Source organism: Leptodactylus fuscus, chromosome 6 (genome assembly GCF_031893055.1).
Source record: "Leptodactylus fuscus isolate aLepFus1 chromosome 6, aLepFus1.hap2, whole genome shotgun sequence".
Taxonomy (NCBI): Eukaryota; Metazoa; Chordata; class Amphibia; order Anura; family Leptodactylidae; genus Leptodactylus; species Leptodactylus fuscus.
The window spans coordinates 159,922,757-159,939,056 of NC_134270.1; the positions used below are offsets into that span (position 1 = coordinate 159,922,757).

Sequence of the window (16,300 nt, forward strand, 5' to 3'; positions counted from 1 at the left end):
TCAAAACACATCCCATTCACTTCAATGGGAGTGCGCGTAAAGCCGGCTTTACAAGCGCTCCTATTGAAGTGAATGGGATGTGTTTTGAAGCGCTTGCGTGTATGGGTCTAAATGAGCAGTGCACGTACGCCTTGTGAAGGGGCCCTTAGCCTACAATCACACAACTAAGGCCTCGTTCACATCTGCTTTGGTATTCCATCCGGGGAAGTCCGCGTGAGGACCCCCCCCCCCCCCCCCCCCCCCCCCCCCGAACGGAATACCGATCGCAACTGCAAGCGCCGTGCAGTGAAAGCACACGGACCCCATAGACTATAATGGGGTCTGTGTGCTTACTGTCAGATCTCCGCAGGGATCATGCGGACAGGAAGGTAGACTCCCCGGATAGAATACCAACGCAGATGTGAACTAAGCATAAGGTGCAAAACAGTCGTAAGAAACGTCCATTTTCGTCTTACACTGTAGGGGCCTCCATTTTCACGGATACCTCACACGTCGCAGTGAATGGAGGCATCCATAAAAACTGTCAAAAATAGGAAGTGATCTATATTTTGGCGGTCTGTTACAATAGACCATCATAATATTGCTCATGTGAATAGCCCCATGAACATTCATGGCTGTTTTTCGCCATGGTCATGTGAATGTAGACTTAACTACGTCCAGCTGCACCATGTGAATGCACCCTAATATGGTGTCTCACACAGAAGTGATGGGTGGTGCATGTGAAGGGTTAACAGGAGCCAGTGATTAATAAATTGTTCCTTCCACACCTATTAATTAAGGCTGGTGGGGAGGGGCTGCACTCTTGTGTCTGGGCTCTGGGCTGATCCGGTCTTGTCTCTCTGCCCTGGGTGAAGGGTTGGAGCTTGGTGAGTACCCCCTGCAGACTTGTGTGGAAATGGTGGTACCCTCAGCACTGTGTCTTATGTCTGGTATATGGTGGTTTGCTGCTGTCCATGTGGCTGATAGTTGTGATTTCACTGGGAAGAACTGCAACTCCCATCGTAGTCAGATCACAATATTATAAATGTCAGTCTGTGGTACAAGTAGATGCTTGCTGACCCCATTACTGATGTGATTCCCCCCACCCCAATGCTTTCCCGTAAATGCCTCAGTCTGTATGTGGGGATGTCTTCCCTTTTCCAGGAAAACTAGACCGAAAAAAAAAAAAAAAAAAAAATCTGCTGAGCTTCTGGAAACTTTTTTCAGAATCCAAAACAAGTGTCATGAAGTTTAATGAGTTATATGGAGCCTAAGTCTTTACCCCCACAACATATGTGCAGTATGTAACTGGTTTATCAGCAGGGTGCACACGCTCCACAGTTAAGTAGAAAGTGGAGGAATCCTTTAATAAGTCCTGTTCCACCTCCCCCACTTGCCATGACTTCTGTGTGGAGCAGCTGGTGTTCAGCTTGTTTATAAAGCGCAGTTCTCATTGGACTTAAACCTGAGCACCGGCGACCACACAGTAGTAATAATCCCCCAAACTGTTCTGAATGTACATAATATTGACTACCTGTAGCCACCACTAGAGGGAGCTCAGTGCCTATGACTGTATACAGTTACTTTGAGCTCAATAGAAACTGGTAACTCTCTTTGCACCCCTAGTGGTGGCTGTAAGTAAATGCTATGATAGGAATTGTGAGCTCAGTACATGGCCTCCTGATGTATTCTACAGATTACACCCGACCCCTCTAGAATTCTGCAGAGCATTGCTCTTTCCACTCGATTACGTCTCTTTAGGTGTTTGTACACAGTATAAGTATTTAGACAGGGCTGATTGTGTAAGATGGTGCTCTAACAGGAAATATTGTCTTGGCTTCATGCCCTGCATCCTTATATTCACTCACGACACCCAGTAATTCCCCACTTCCCTGTCTTATAGAACCTGTTTCTAATAGAATGGAATGTCAGAGCTACAGTGAAGACTGACACAGGCAAAGATGATGCACTGTGTGAATGCACCTTCAGTAGCACAAGAGCTGACACTCAAGGTTGTGGTTATAAGAAGAGTCAGTCCACGTCTCTATAGGATAGCGGGTTAACCCTTCACCTCCTGGACAGTGCAGTATGTCCTGCCTCGTGTTCTTTGCCCCCGCCACCCCTCCCCCTAGCATTTGCCTGGACAGTGCTTGGATCCGGGAGTCCCTTGCCAAACCGCCCGTCTCTAAACCACAGACCACCATTTTCTTTTCCGTTCCTTTGTGTTCTTTGGAGGAGGATGATTGATGAAGCTGTGAAATCTGATTACCAGATATTTCTTTAGGGGGAGGGGTTGTCTGTGCTGAAGAGACTACATGTCTGCTCTTGAGAAAGCTGGGTGCCTACCAATATGGCTGATAGCGTTATCAGTTAAGTCCTGAACGGCAAATCTGCCGAAAAAAATCTTTGAGCGGAACAAGACTGCCATCTGGGACTCTGGGGAAGAGTGTAGATGTAGTCATCCAGCTTTTCTAGACTCCTGAATGGCAGCTGTGAGGGTATTGGAGTTGCTGTTGGTAGGAAGGTTTAGGAGGTTAATAGTAATCTTATATTGGTGGTCACTCAGCTTTCCCAGAAACAGATCGTAGCACAGTGGGATTAGCCGCCACCGCCTTGCACAGATTCTCTCGCTGTTTCATCTTGTTCTGAGGGCTGGAAGTAATTGCAGTAATGACCTTCCTGGCAGGTTGTGGGCAGCAGCGGGCACCTGTCCAGGTCTACGCGGTCATCTGTTGGCTTTGATTTTTTTTTTTTTAATTTTTTTTTGGGAACAATGTTTTGTGGTTGAACTTTCTTGCTGTTACTGACCAGCAATCCTTCCATGTTCTGGTAACAGATGACTGTGCCAAACCTGCCCACAATGGAATGAAAGGAGCCCCCTCCCCTCCATTGTATTTTGTTACAGCAATGGAGTTGACAGAATAAATTGCTAAAGGGTATTAGCAACTGAACAGAAGTGCCTGCAGGGGTTGTAGCAGCTTTGGATGTGACTGGTGGAAAAAATTGGCAAAGGGCAGAATAGGAAATGAAAGCTGTACTCTGGTTTCTCTGTGTTAGTGTCATAAATCTGTCCCTCTGGTTTATTCCACACCGTGCCTGGGGGTTGCAGGTATCCTGGTGCACGTCCGTTCTTACGCTATAAATGGCTGACTGCTTTCTGTCTCCTCAGATTATACTGGACACCATTGTATCCAGACCCAGCCGCCTGCAGGGGGGATATCCCCAAATAGAAGCAACCCAGGCAGACTTGTTAATGGCATGTGGCTGCCCTGTGTCTTCAGGCCAAGATCCTGCGGCTGGAAAACCTGCTGGGAAAATATTGGCTATTTATACCCACGCAGCAGCCTCACCCCTCCACCATTAATACTTGGCAGATGACCCTGAAGCTTGCCCCCCAGTGGTTGGAATGGAAAGCTGCAATAGTGATTTGATGGTGTGCACCATTTTTGGGATCCACTTTGGATGTGGTTTTAGCGTTTCTTTATTTACAGAAATGTAAGAATAAAATCCAATAAATGTACAAATCCTCATCTGCCCCCCTAAATCCAGAACGATCCCTGATAAGTACAAGCCCCAGAGTGGTCCTGTCTGTCTTTAGGCCTCTGTTATGGCTCCTACAGCTTTCCCAAACTCTCAAGTGGTGGACTCTATTTAAAGGGTAAATGTGCCATTTAATATCCTGGAAAAGCTGGGTGACAAACCTATGGGAGCAGTAATGGTGGCCATATTGGTTCACCAACTGGATAGACGCAGCCTACAGATACTACAGGGTGCTTGGCCTGGTCCGTACATTAGTGGTTGTGGAATAGTCTTTGGTCTTTTCTGTAGATTTCCTGCTGGGTGTGACAGAGCCTGCTGTGGAGGAATCCCCTGATCCTCCCTGGACGGTATAGCGGAGCTGACCTCCTCCGCAGACTGGTGCAGTGTGAGGTAGGTCGGTATCTCCCCTTCTTACAAAATCAGCCGCACTCCAAGGACGCTGAACAGCAGGGTCAGTGAAGCCGTGCTGTGCCCTGCGCTGCTAGACTTGCAGTGGTTGCGGTTTTGTCCAACGCATGAGGCGTACGCCATGACGTGAGGGATGTAGTTCTGTTCGTGGACTCCATGCAGCAGATGCGCCATTGGGCCCTTGGCAAAAACGGCAACATCTTCTCCACCGTGCGTTTCTTGCCGTAGAGGGACTGCAGACTGCGCCTGGTAGGAGGCCTGAGCTGAAAGAACACGATACGGATTGGTCATAAAAGTAAGACGAGATAATGAATATCAGATTGGTGAAGGTCTGATACTCGGGCCTGGTAGTCTGTATATTACCATGTCCATGGAATAGTTCATTCATATGTTAAGGCTACGTGCTAATGACAGGACGGCTGAATGTGAACAAAACCTTACCCGCATAAAGCCACCAGTGATCTCTCGATTGTCTTTGCCATTGCTGGTGACCACATGTAGGTGCAGTTTCATTGGCATTCATCAGTCTTTTAACTTTGTAACAGAATGGTTTTCACTTCACAATGTTTAAAGTCCCTGCTTGACAAAACCTGGAATAAGTGGTGTAACTAGGAATGGCGGGGCCCCATGGTGAACTTTTGACATGGGGGGGGGGAGTCCCAAGAGGTATACATGGGCGTGCAGGCTGTATGTGAACAAGAGGGTGACGTGGGGTGCAGGGTGTGTATGAGCAAGAGGGTAAATGGGGGTACAAGCAAGGGGGGGGGGGGGGTGCAAGCAAGAGAGAGATGTGAAGGGGGGGAACCCCCATTCCACCACATTCTTGCTCACCAACAGCCTGCACCCCCATTCCCCCTTCTTTCTTACACAGCCTGCGCCCTCACGTCACCCTCTTTGCTCTCACACAGCCTTGAGGACAGCGGGCAGGAGATAGAAGTTTCTCCTGCCTGCTGTCATCATGCAAATGCAAGGAGGCAGGTACCCAGACAGCAGGTGGCCCCTGCTTGGTTACAGTAGTGAAGCCAGCAATTGCTGGCTTCACTACTGTTAAAATATGGACGGTGGAGGAGGAAGCTCCTCACCTCTCTGCATCCATCTTCAGGCAGCACCTGGTGCTTCAGTAAATTGGGCCCATTACCTGCTGGAGTTTCTCCTGCAAGTAACGGTCTATTTAAAAAAAAAAAAAAAAAAAGAGAAAATCTGCAGCGGCTGCTGCTGGCCCCCTAATGTCCTGGACTTTGTGGCAGCTGCTACCCTGGTAGTTATGCCCCTGAAATATTGTGCAAAGATTGAATACCCCTTATAAGTGTTAAAGGGGTTATCCTTTCTACAATTGATGGCCTAGCTTTAGGGATGGTAAGATCTGGAAAGGCCTGACACCCAGGACCCCCACAGATCAGCTGTACTCACACGGCACAGCTCCTGGTAATGTTTACATTTTTGGAGCTGCTCACACTACAAACTAGTGGTGGGTGTAGGTACTGCAGCTCTGTCCCATAGACTTCAATGGGGCAGTGATATAGTACCAAAATCTGCCACTACACTTTGTAGAGTAAGTGAGCAGCGCAGCTACCTGTACTATAGTAGAAGCTGTGCTATTGGGACACAACTGATCTGTGGGGGTCTGAATCCCAGGACCCCCACAGATCTAATATTGATGGACCATCCTGAAATCAGACAGTCATGCAAGTCGAGGAGAAAATGACGTATACCCGCCAGGCCCCCATTATAGTGCCCTGGATCCATTAGTCTGTCTTCTGATCCTGTGATACACCAGAAGAATGAATTCATCGATTCAGATGTGAATGTACCTTTAGACCTGCCAAATGCTTTATCTAATTAAGTTTGCTACAATGACCGAGCACCAGTCTTGTCTTAGGCGCAGTTTCTTTTTCTACTCACTGTAATCTATAGATGATACATTTTCCCGGTTTCCGTCGACCAATTTGTATCCGGGGCCATTTCCGTACAGGATTGACGTGAAGGGCCTCTGGTCAATGTCGCTGAGCGATGGTGCTAAACCTGCAACAGACAAGATGGTCACATGATCTGGCCATACGCCCATGATTGTAATCACATGACTGGGGTATATGATGGAGGACATTGTATTTATGAAAATACCCACCACCCATCCAAGAGTCTCCCATATAATTATCTTCCCACTTACCAAAGATGGAGGTGCCACGATGCGTATAACCACCAAATGTAAAGACATGGGAGTGGTCAGCGGTGACAACAGTCAGGGTGTCCTCCTCAGACGTCATGTCCCCTGCGAGACCTATGGCGAGGTCCATCTGTACTGCCTCATGTAGGGCTTGTTTGGCTTTACCTTCATGATGCCCATGGTCAATGCGCCCACCTGTCCAAAAAGATAACTCGTGAATGTTGCCCCATGCTGGACATTTGGCTCCTAGACCCTTGTGGGGCAGATCTATAGGAGGTGTAATGTGTGGGGTACAATGTGTACACCTTTAACTCTTCTCCTATGTAGGTCACTCACCTTCTACCAGCAAGAAGAAGCCCTTGGGGTTCTTTTTCAGGATGCTAATGGCCACTCTCACCATCTCAAGTAGGGAAGGGTCAGTAGTTTTGTTCCTGTCTAGTTCATACACCAGGTCTCCTGGCTCAAACAGGCCTGAAATAAGTGGGAGAAGGTATTAGTGGGTTCAGACTGCAGGATGCCCCCTGCTGACTAAGTAGATACTGCACTTACCCAGCAAATAGTCAACGTCCTGTGGTTTCAGAGCCATCAGTTGTTGCCGATTCCAGACATAATGTGCGGCCTGTGGGCATGAGGGATACATTATCATCGCTATTGTTAATAACTGATCCCCCTCTATCTCTCATGGGTCACAGCAGGGTTAATATGGAGTGTAATGTATGAATAGTAAGTGGTCAGCTCTTGAGCTCCATCTAGTTGTGGCTGTTAGCATATAAAATATTTCATGTGACCTTCTGTGCAGGGGATCTGGCGTCTCCCCATAGTCGGGAAGAACTGTCCATCTATTGAATATAACCAACTTGGCCAATTCTTATGTCTTCTAGGAGTAAAGATCTGCAACCTCCGGCAGGATGACGGCCGGAGCAGCATCGCACATGCTGTCTGAATTCTCAACAATGAGTGAGTGACCCCATTCTGTTCAGCTCTTAAGATCTTGTTATTTAAGCCAATATAATGTACCTGGGTGATCATCCCCCATTAACTTGTACTGAAGAGGATGCCCCATAAATCTTTCTCCTGCTATAAGTTTACAGAGTTCTCCTTAAGAGTGGAGAAGTCTGACATTCTACCTTATTGCTGGGCTTCTTGTCCTTCCACACTTGGGTCAGGTTTAGTCCATCCTGCCTTGTGCCATTCGCCCTCTCATCTTTTGGATACTCCACATCAGGGGTGTTCTTGGGGAACATGTACTTCCTGCCACCGCCCATGATGACCTGTAGTAAGTGATAAGTGTCACACATCTCATGTGGATTCTTCTTCTATTCCAGTGAAGTTGCTGCTTCTCAAGACTTGGTTCCAACCACAGTCACACAAAACAGTAAGTCATTCACTCACTTGTTCACCTCCACACACTGTATGTGACCCCTCACCCTGGATCTTACCTCGATGTCCGGGATGTTGTACATGAGCTGCCAGGCTATGTCCTTGCATCCTCCCTCAATGGCATCTTTGGGCATCTCATTATCAGAGTACCAGTCGCGGTTGACAGAGTGGGCATAGGAGGCGCTTGGAGTGGCGTGGTTAACTCTGGTGGTGGTAACTACCCCAACTGACTTCCCTGATAAATAACAAGGTTTAATGACGATATTGCACAATACCTGACTAGCAGGCTACTCCCACTGTTATGTAGAGCCTCAATACCCCTTGTATCCTACTAAATTGCCTAAGTCTCTTCTGTTATCGAAGTCATAAAATGGGAGGATCCAGATGAGTAAAAATTTACTGACAGCATCAACAATCTGTCGTTAAACCTGGGATATGCTATTTCCTCTATAGAATGTGCTTATTCCAGGTAAGGGACACTACACAATTGCGTTATAATTAGCCACACTTATCATTGAGTCTGGCAAAGCTGGGTGATGGCCCTGTGCCATGCCCATCTTGGATAAACTGGTACAGAATGAAGGTGATGACTCAAGGACTTGATGGGTTTGGGGGGGGGTTAACAAGAAGCACTTAAGAGTACGGTGCTCTTGCCTGGCACTTTGCAGTATGTACTCAGTAACGCACTGACCTTTCCTCAACCCTCAAGTAAACACTGGCGATCAGCATAGTCTAGTCTGACTTTTCTGCATTTCCTGATGTGCAGCCAACATGGTGGGTCTTGTGTCCCGGTAGCAGAGAAGTGAGGCTGTAGGCACTAGATTTGAGGTCTTGAACTTATTGGGCACTCACCTTCATTTTTGGCCCATTTTAAGATGGAGTCGACTTCATTGCCCTTGGTTGTGTTACATTGGTCTCGCACCGCGGCGGCACTCACACCCACAGTCCCCTCGTTGGCTTTTACTCCACACAAGTAGGCGGTGGCGGTGCCTGCGCTGTCTGGGACTTGTGCGTTGGTGTTATATGTCTGTGGGGGGAAAAGTGCTGTGACTTCAAGATTGACATTTCCAATGACGCACGAGATGTGTTAAGTAACTAGGGTGGTATTTATATGTATGGAGTGGCTGTGTATAGGATGCAACCTGAGCCGTATGTTATCTAAAAGGGGAGTGGGATTGTTCACAAGTGCACCAGGTATGATCACATTTTGCCCCTCTGAGTGCGCTCATACAGGAGTGGCCGCCCCATTGTCTGTCTGTTTGAAGTGCAGCAATAAAGGAGATATCCTCCTGTATTTTTGCCATTGTCCTAATTGTCCCAGACTCCAGGTGTCTGACCACAGAAGTTTAGCTCTTCCTTCCCACTCCCCAATCTTGAGTCTCCCCTGTTACTTGTGGTTTGCGAGGACCAGATTTTTGTACATTAGAAACAAAAGAAGAATATGGAGACGCAGGTGTGACTGCTGGAGATTAGGTTGGGTGTGTACGATACAGACTGAGATAATATCCATATAATGCATATTAAGTCATAAGAGGAGAGAATGAAGGGGGATGGGTACTCCAGTATGGGGTCTCTTCCCTGTGTACAGGAAAGGCCGTAACCATTTTCTACAGGGAACCACCACCCACAAGAATTCTACATGACCGGTGATGCCTGCTCCTCTGGGCAGTAGGTAAACGGAGGCTTCTTGTCTGGTGGTTTCCTGCCCTGTGATGCCCGGAGCCTGTGGCTGGTGCCCACGGAAAGTGAGACTCCTATTCATTTCGTGACAAGTACAAGGAATAAACTGGAGCTTTAGTGTAACTAGAATCCTCACTGCTAAATCTGGACCCAGGGCCGAGCCATCAAAGTGGGAAGAATTGCTTGCTGTATAAGTACATCTGGCACCCAAAATCTGTGCCCACAATGTGACCTAATAGAGCTAGTCAATGCACCCAGTGAACTGCCTAAAATGTTACTCAAGAGTATGTCATACATAAATGGTACTACCTTTCACTGCACCCACCTGACTCTGCATGTGACTCACCTTTGCTAGAGCAACATATGGGAACTTGTCCATCTCCAGGACTGTCTCCTCTCCAGGTTTTCCATCAAGCTGTCCCTTTAAGATTCGGGTTGCTGTAACAGTTGGCACCCCCATACCTGCAATAGACGGCACCATTAAGTAACAGACCCATATACTAGCCAGCCCCCCTCCTGCCATGTTGGTTCTGCACTTACCATCTCCCAGGAACATGATGACGTTCTTGGCTATCTTGGTGTTGAGCTTCTGCAGGTTCAGTGCTTGTGTTAAGGTTTCTTGGGCCTGTTTCCTCCAGTATTCTGGTTTCTTCTCTCGCTCTGAGAGTTAAAAGGTGGTTACAAGTGACTTGGAATAATACATTGGCCATGTACAGGATCCTATCTGGTCCATACAGAGGACCGACACGGTGCGGATTCACCAACGTGAGACTTTCTGCAACGTTCTCATGGGACTTGTTTTAGTTCCTCACCGTTCTGAAGATCTGACTGTCAATAAATCTCATTTACAAAGACTTTCATTTGTGTCCCCAACTGGGATGAGTTGTGCCAGAATTGAGGCACAGACCTCTTATTAATTCAGAGGCAGTACGGTTGGCCAGAATGGAAAGCTACAGTGTCGGGTTTTCTACCTAACTCGTGTTTTGTGGTGTGACTATAATAAATTTCTCCTAGTGAGGCAGAGAATAAGTATGTGGCAAGAAAGTCTAGCAACACGTTTAGGGCAGGTTCACACCTGTGCCCGGTCTCCGCTTTGCAAGTTTCTGTCTTCTACCCAAGAAACTGGACAGAAGACTGAAACCGGCAGTCACTTTTCAAACCTATGGATTTGCGAAGTGATCATTTTCACCGCGGAGAGGCAGAAGATGTTCATGGGCGGACACTGACTCAGTCCAGTTTCTCGGCCAGAAGACGGAAACCCACAAGGTGTGAACCCGCCCTTACTGGTGAACATGAGTTGATAGCTTCCCCCCCCCCCAATTGTTTACATATTACAGTGAATCTAACTAGTCCAGACAATACACTTAACCTGCACTGATACATTGTAACAAGCTATCAGATAGTAACTACTGTACTTCTGACCATTATTACACCACAAGCTATGTTCACATCAGCACCAGAGTCTGTCGCAGCGTGTCTGAAAATCAGCAGGGAATTTAGTCCTGCATGGGAATTTGCAGTCCAACTCTCGGTTGTTCTGGTCCAGAACGATGGAGAGGCAGCGCTAGTGTGAACCTAGTTATACTCCAGTCACATACAAAGCTGCAGTGAATTCTGCTGGATGTTCTAGCATACAGTGTAGTTCACATACAAATAGTAGGCGGTCATGTAAATGCTGGCCTTTGTGTAACGTCTCCGTTCCCACAATACAAGACATTGTGCTAATGAGAAAACCAGCAGAACTGTTGCAGTTATGGATGTGGCTGGGGTACAAGGTGTGATGCAACTCTGGATCATGAAAGCAGAGGACTTTGTTACTAAACTCCTCCCTTTTGGCTCTTACCTGGGAAGCTTTGTGCCATGGCCAGTTGGATGACCAGGAGTAGCGGCCACCACCTCATGTCAGCTGTCTGTCACTGGTCCCAGCTCAGAAGAACTCCAGCACCCTATGTGCAGTCCTGAAGATGGAGAGGAGAATGAGAGCTCAGCCCTGTGGAGGACTCTGCTGGGGGTTACAGTCCTAAATATAAATGTTCGCAAATAATCCCAGATATCACATAAATTGCAGGTTGTGCATCCCTCTGAACTGCGGCTGCTATGAGCAAACAGAGAAACCCCTGAACCCCTCATTTACTCACCAGATTTATACATGAAAAGATAAAAGCAGAAAATCCTTTTCACAGCAAGGTACAAACAAACAGCTGAAAATAAAACCTGGCACAACGTGGAGATGAAAGGTCAGAGCGACACGAGTGCACAAAGAGGCAATTGTAGTGAAGAGGAATCTTCACCCCAATTCCTTCAACCTAAACTCCAGGGGAGCAGTTTTTTGGTTGTTATACTCTTGTACATAGAAGGCAGCATTATAGTAGTTATATTCTTGTATATATGAGCAGTATTATAGTAGTTATATTCTTGTACATAGTAGTAGCATAGTAATGTTCTTGTACGTAGGAGCAGTAGTATAGTAGTTATATTCTTGTACATAGGGAGCAGTATTATAGTAGTTATATTCTTGTACATAGGAGCAGTATTATAGTAGTTATATTCTTGTACATAGGAGCAGTATTATAGTAGTTATATTCTTGTACATAGGAGGTAGTATTATAGTAGTTATATTCTTGTACATAGGGGCAATATTATAGTAGTTATATTCTTGTACATAGGAGTAGTATTATAGTACAGTAGTTATATTCTTGTACATAGGGGCAATATTATAGTAGTTATATTCTTGTACATAGGAGTAGTATTATAGTACAGTAGTTATATTCTTGTACATAGGGGCAGTATTATAGTAGTTATATTCTTGTACATAGGAGTAGTATTATAGTACAGTAGTTATATTCTTGTACATAGGAGCAGTATTATAGTAGTTATATTCTTGTACATAGGAGGTAGTATTATAGTAGTTATATTCCTGTACATGGGGGCAGTATTATAGTAGTTATATTCTTGTACATAGAAGGTAGTATTATAGTAGTTAGATTCTTGTACATAGGGGCAATATTAGCTATATTTAGCTTGGTTACTTATCCCGTGTTTGTCCGCCTGGAAGCTTAACCTTGTTTTTATTTTGCACGTTTTCTATTTTTCTGAACTTAAACTGAAGGGTAGAAATAAAACTTTCTATTCTTTACACTGCAGGCTGCGAATGGAAAATCATAAAATGATACAAAATGCAAACACTTTTATATTATGGGATGTTTATTTATTTTACCCCCTATGATATGGGGTTTCTGCGGTGTCCCTGTAAGTGCTGTACTATTATTGATGCCACCTTGAGTAACTACATGCTGAACTATTTCTGGTGTGGTTTCCACCTATTTGTAGAGCTGCCCCTCCCCCCCCCCCCCCCCCCCCCCCCCCCTGGTATTTGCTGCCCCTCTGCTGGGTACTCACCCCGCCAGTCTGCAGGTGAAGTAGCAGAGACATGTGACTGCGATAAAGGCCACAATGGAGCAGACGACGGTGGTGATGAGTAAGTGCATTTCATTGGTCAGTGCCATGATGAGGTAGAGGCACGGTCTGCCTCAATCTCTTCTTACAGACCCCTAGCAATGTGTCGCGGGCATCGGGTGCTAGGAGACTGAGCAGACGGGCACATAGCAGCCGCACTCAGCAGATTCAAGGATTTACTATGACCTGATAAGATAATACTTGAGGATTAAACATCTATGAGCGCAGAAGGGGTACGGTCTCACGAAGGAGATGCCAATGTGTGGTGTACAGGAACTTGACATGCGTGCCTTGCTAAGAATTCTGGGTAAGAAAAAAAAAATTGATGGAAAAGAGGAATGTGCTCTAGTGCCACCTTTTCGAAGGTAGCTCCCTATAGATCTATGTATGGTTTTCATAAAATCTAGAAATGAGTCCAAGCCAGAATAAGCCCTCCAAAAGAAAGGGGGACCAGCCAATCCTAGATGCCCTGGGGGTACTTGGAAGAGGGAAGGAGAAGGTGAAAGGGCAAGAAATTCAGCTGTGGTTCTTGGACTTTGCACGTGATCTTGAATGCAGGCTCCATTCTCAGTATTGCACATGGTCTGCAGATGTAGTAGAGCTGCAAATGGCTAAACTGCTGGATCGTGATATCTTAGAAAAATGTCTAACCGCTGACTTTTCTTTCTTGTTTTCTGTGATATCACCTTGCAGAAGTTCACGTTAGGACTGCTACATCTGTACAACAGCCTAGCAGACACGCACGTGAGGTCTCGCTCTATGGCTCCGGTGACAGTACCGCACATGTCGGGCTGACACATGGTTCTCCAGACAGATATAGCATTGGATACAGACTTGGCAGGGTCTTGCTCAGCTGTTGTCTCTGCCTGTTGTAGGATAACGTGCTCAGGTCTCTCTCAGAATGGGCTCTAGGGTTATATAGATGCCACACATTGTCTTGTTCCCCCTTGCCCTCTGTAGGTCACGTCTCTAGGGCCTGAGCCAGGTGCTTGCTGCTGACGGACGTGACTTGGCGCTGGTTTGGGGTGGTTTGTAACGTTGGATTATGATGTGAAGTGTTGAGTATCGTGTTTACCACAGCTGAGGGGAGGTGGGGGATGAATAGGGGGCTGGGGTCTCTTCTCACACTGACGTGTCTGTAGGCCAAACCAAATCCTCATTGTCTGTTTTGGACAGACAATGTTGATATAGCTACTTCCCCATGATAAGCTGTAATCTTATTAGGGTGCGACTTAAAATACCAGGGAAACCGCTACAGTGATCACTGGCACGAACACCGCTGTTGTACGCCCCTCTATTAACCTACAATGTCGTAACCTCTACATCAAATGTGGATCTCTATGGAGGTAGTATCAACTATCTTGATGGCTTTGGCGCTACAGGGTGCTAAATCTACACCAGGCTGTGTGCCATTTATAATAATGGTGTGCGTTTATATGGCCGAGGAACTTTGTTCCCAATATGATACAATACAGATGGGTGGCCTTGTGCAGATATTGAATTGGGGCCAGGAGCTTCATGTTATGTTTCTGATGCCAAAATTGTATCTTTTGTGACTAAAGCAAGTCAGAAATGAAATTTGTGACTTCAGTGTGGTCCATGTAGGCGGCAGCCATCTTGTAGGATTGTGGTGGATTCCAGGGCTGTGATAAAACGACTGCCCATCCTTTTCTGATAGCGGCGGTATCATCCCTCACATGCCATTCTCCTCCCTAAAACCACTACCAGGGCTTCTCTGTGAACAATTGCAGGATAATGAGTTCCTGCTGCATGTAATGTGACCCCTGCTACAAGAATGGCTGCTGGCTCTATGGGAAGACCCTCCTATACAGCAGAAGGGTAACTCTGCTTATATATGATGCTTGCATCCTGCACACAGACATATTGTCCTGCAACTGTCTCTAATATACTATAGGGTACCCAAAAACATCACACAGAACCCCTAAAAACAGTCCTGGGGCTCCTGCTTGAGCGGAATACCATGCAAGAGTGTACTGGGACATGATGGGTTAATTTATATTCGGGGGTGCTCTTGAGTGATTGGCCGTTTGTTTTTCGACTAGCTGGTGGGGCACATCTTCGTCAGCGCAGCCGGACATTGGGCCAAGTAGGTCAGCAGTGAATGCATGGCAGGGCTGGTCACATCCACTACACTGTGGGCACTGAGGGGAGGGGCGTCTGTACCCCATAGTTAAAAGGAGTTCATGCACTTGGGAGACCATTGAAGGTTTGCATCTTAAGAGCCAGTGATTCCATATGGAGCACAGACCGTTGCTGGAGCCCAGGCGGGTATCTGTCACATATAGGTATACGTGTCTGGAGGTTCTCTGCACTAGAGATGTGACCTTTAAGGGAGGTTTTTACACTTGTCACTAATCTCATCAACTGCAGCCTTGCCCCACCCTGAAATGGCTGATAACAGGGAACAACAGACTGTGCCAAATACCACCACTCCCCCCAACAAAAAATATACAGCTATTACTGTACAGGGCTCCTCCATGTACCAGTGTACTGTATATGGTGTCCTGCATCAGACACCAGCAGGACCTTATAACATATGGTGTCCTACTACAGATACGTTGTATTGGTTCGGTGTTGTGTGTGTGTGTGTGTGATGTACATATGGCAGGTTTACTTTTAGTGTAATTAAAATTGGTTACCACCTCCCCATCAATAAAAAGCACCCCCATTTGTTCATGGGGGGAAGGGTAGTGTTGGCAGACATGTCTGGCAGTGGTCAGACTAATGCTTAACACTAGGAGACGTCTGGTCAATTCAGATTCAACCTGATTGTATGATCAGATTGCAGTGTGTGAACAGTGAGGCAAGATCTCCATTCTCGATAGATCCAGTTTATCTGCAAATTCAGCTCCGCAGCCAAGACTAAGCCCTCGAAATTAAGTGACAAGGACTCCCCCGTGCAGTTCTCTATATAATATACTCAGATCTCCTCCATCAACCTCTGCTGCTAATGAGGGCACCCGGGATCACACCATATGTGACAGCCTACAGCCCTGGCATCACTCAGATATATAGGGTGTGATGCCAGGGCTTGAGGTTCTTGTATATGTAGTGCAGCCTCCAGCCCTGGCATCACCCTGACATCTATAACCTCCAGCCCTGGCACCACACCCTATATGTAGCGCAGCCTCCAGCCCTGGCATCACCCAGACATATATAAAATAACCTACAGCCCTGGCATCACACACATTAAACTTTTCTCATCCCTGGCATCCTCTCCCAGTCCTGGCATTCCCCTTTATCTGTACAATCCTACTATCAGTCTCATGAGTGCAGGGATGGTGAGAGCTTCTTACCTGTGTCCTGAGCTCTGAGTCGTCTTCAACTTGTGACTGAAGGAGAACTTCAAGGAGGGAAGAAGTTTGAGTTACAGGACAGCCCATTAAGATGCAAATATGTCCTCCCCATGCAGATCCCAGCCCCTCACCCCCACCCCCTTTTATTCTTTTAGTCTGTGCAATAAACAGTACTTTTCCCTCAATGGGTGAGATGTTAGCCCAGAAACTTCCTGAGAGGAGGAGTCCCTGTGATCGGGGGTCACCCTGCTCTGCTGGCAGCACATGTAGCAGAGCTGGATATGTGGTTATTAGATGGTGTAGTGTATACAGAGCATTTCACTGCCACAGGCTGCGCTGCTACACGTCACTGTGATATCCCAGCACGTATAGTGTA

General features: G+C 46.7%; 1 protein-coding gene across 2 annotated transcripts; it reads right to left on the bottom strand.

Moving 5' to 3' along the window:
• Nucleotides 1-3,460: 3,460 nt before the first annotated feature.
• Nucleotides 3,461-16,019, bottom strand: LOC142208925 (alkaline phosphatase, tissue-nonspecific isozyme-like). Of its 2 annotated transcripts, none has more exons than XM_075277805.1 (12): nt 15,925-16,019; nt 10,995-11,109; nt 9,692-9,811; nt 9,498-9,613; nt 8,324-8,498; nt 7,531-7,706; nt 7,219-7,362; nt 6,641-6,710; nt 6,428-6,562; nt 6,095-6,286; nt 5,830-5,949; nt 3,461-4,190 (listed from the first exon to the last, which is right to left on the bottom strand). In XM_075277805.1, the coding sequence occupies exons 2-12, from the start codon at nt 11,050-11,052 to the stop codon at nt 3,931-3,933; spliced, it is 1,566 nt and encodes a 521-aa protein (XP_075133906.1). In that variant the 5' UTR covers nt 11,053-11,109; nt 15,925-16,019; the 3' UTR covers nt 3,461-3,930. The 2 variants fall into 2 exon arrangements, with proteins under 2 accessions (XP_075133906.1, XP_075133905.1); XM_075277804.1 differs by lacking the exon at nt 15,925-16,019 and adding an exon at nt 12,551-12,829.
• Between the last annotated feature and the right edge of the window lie 281 nt (nt 16,020-16,300).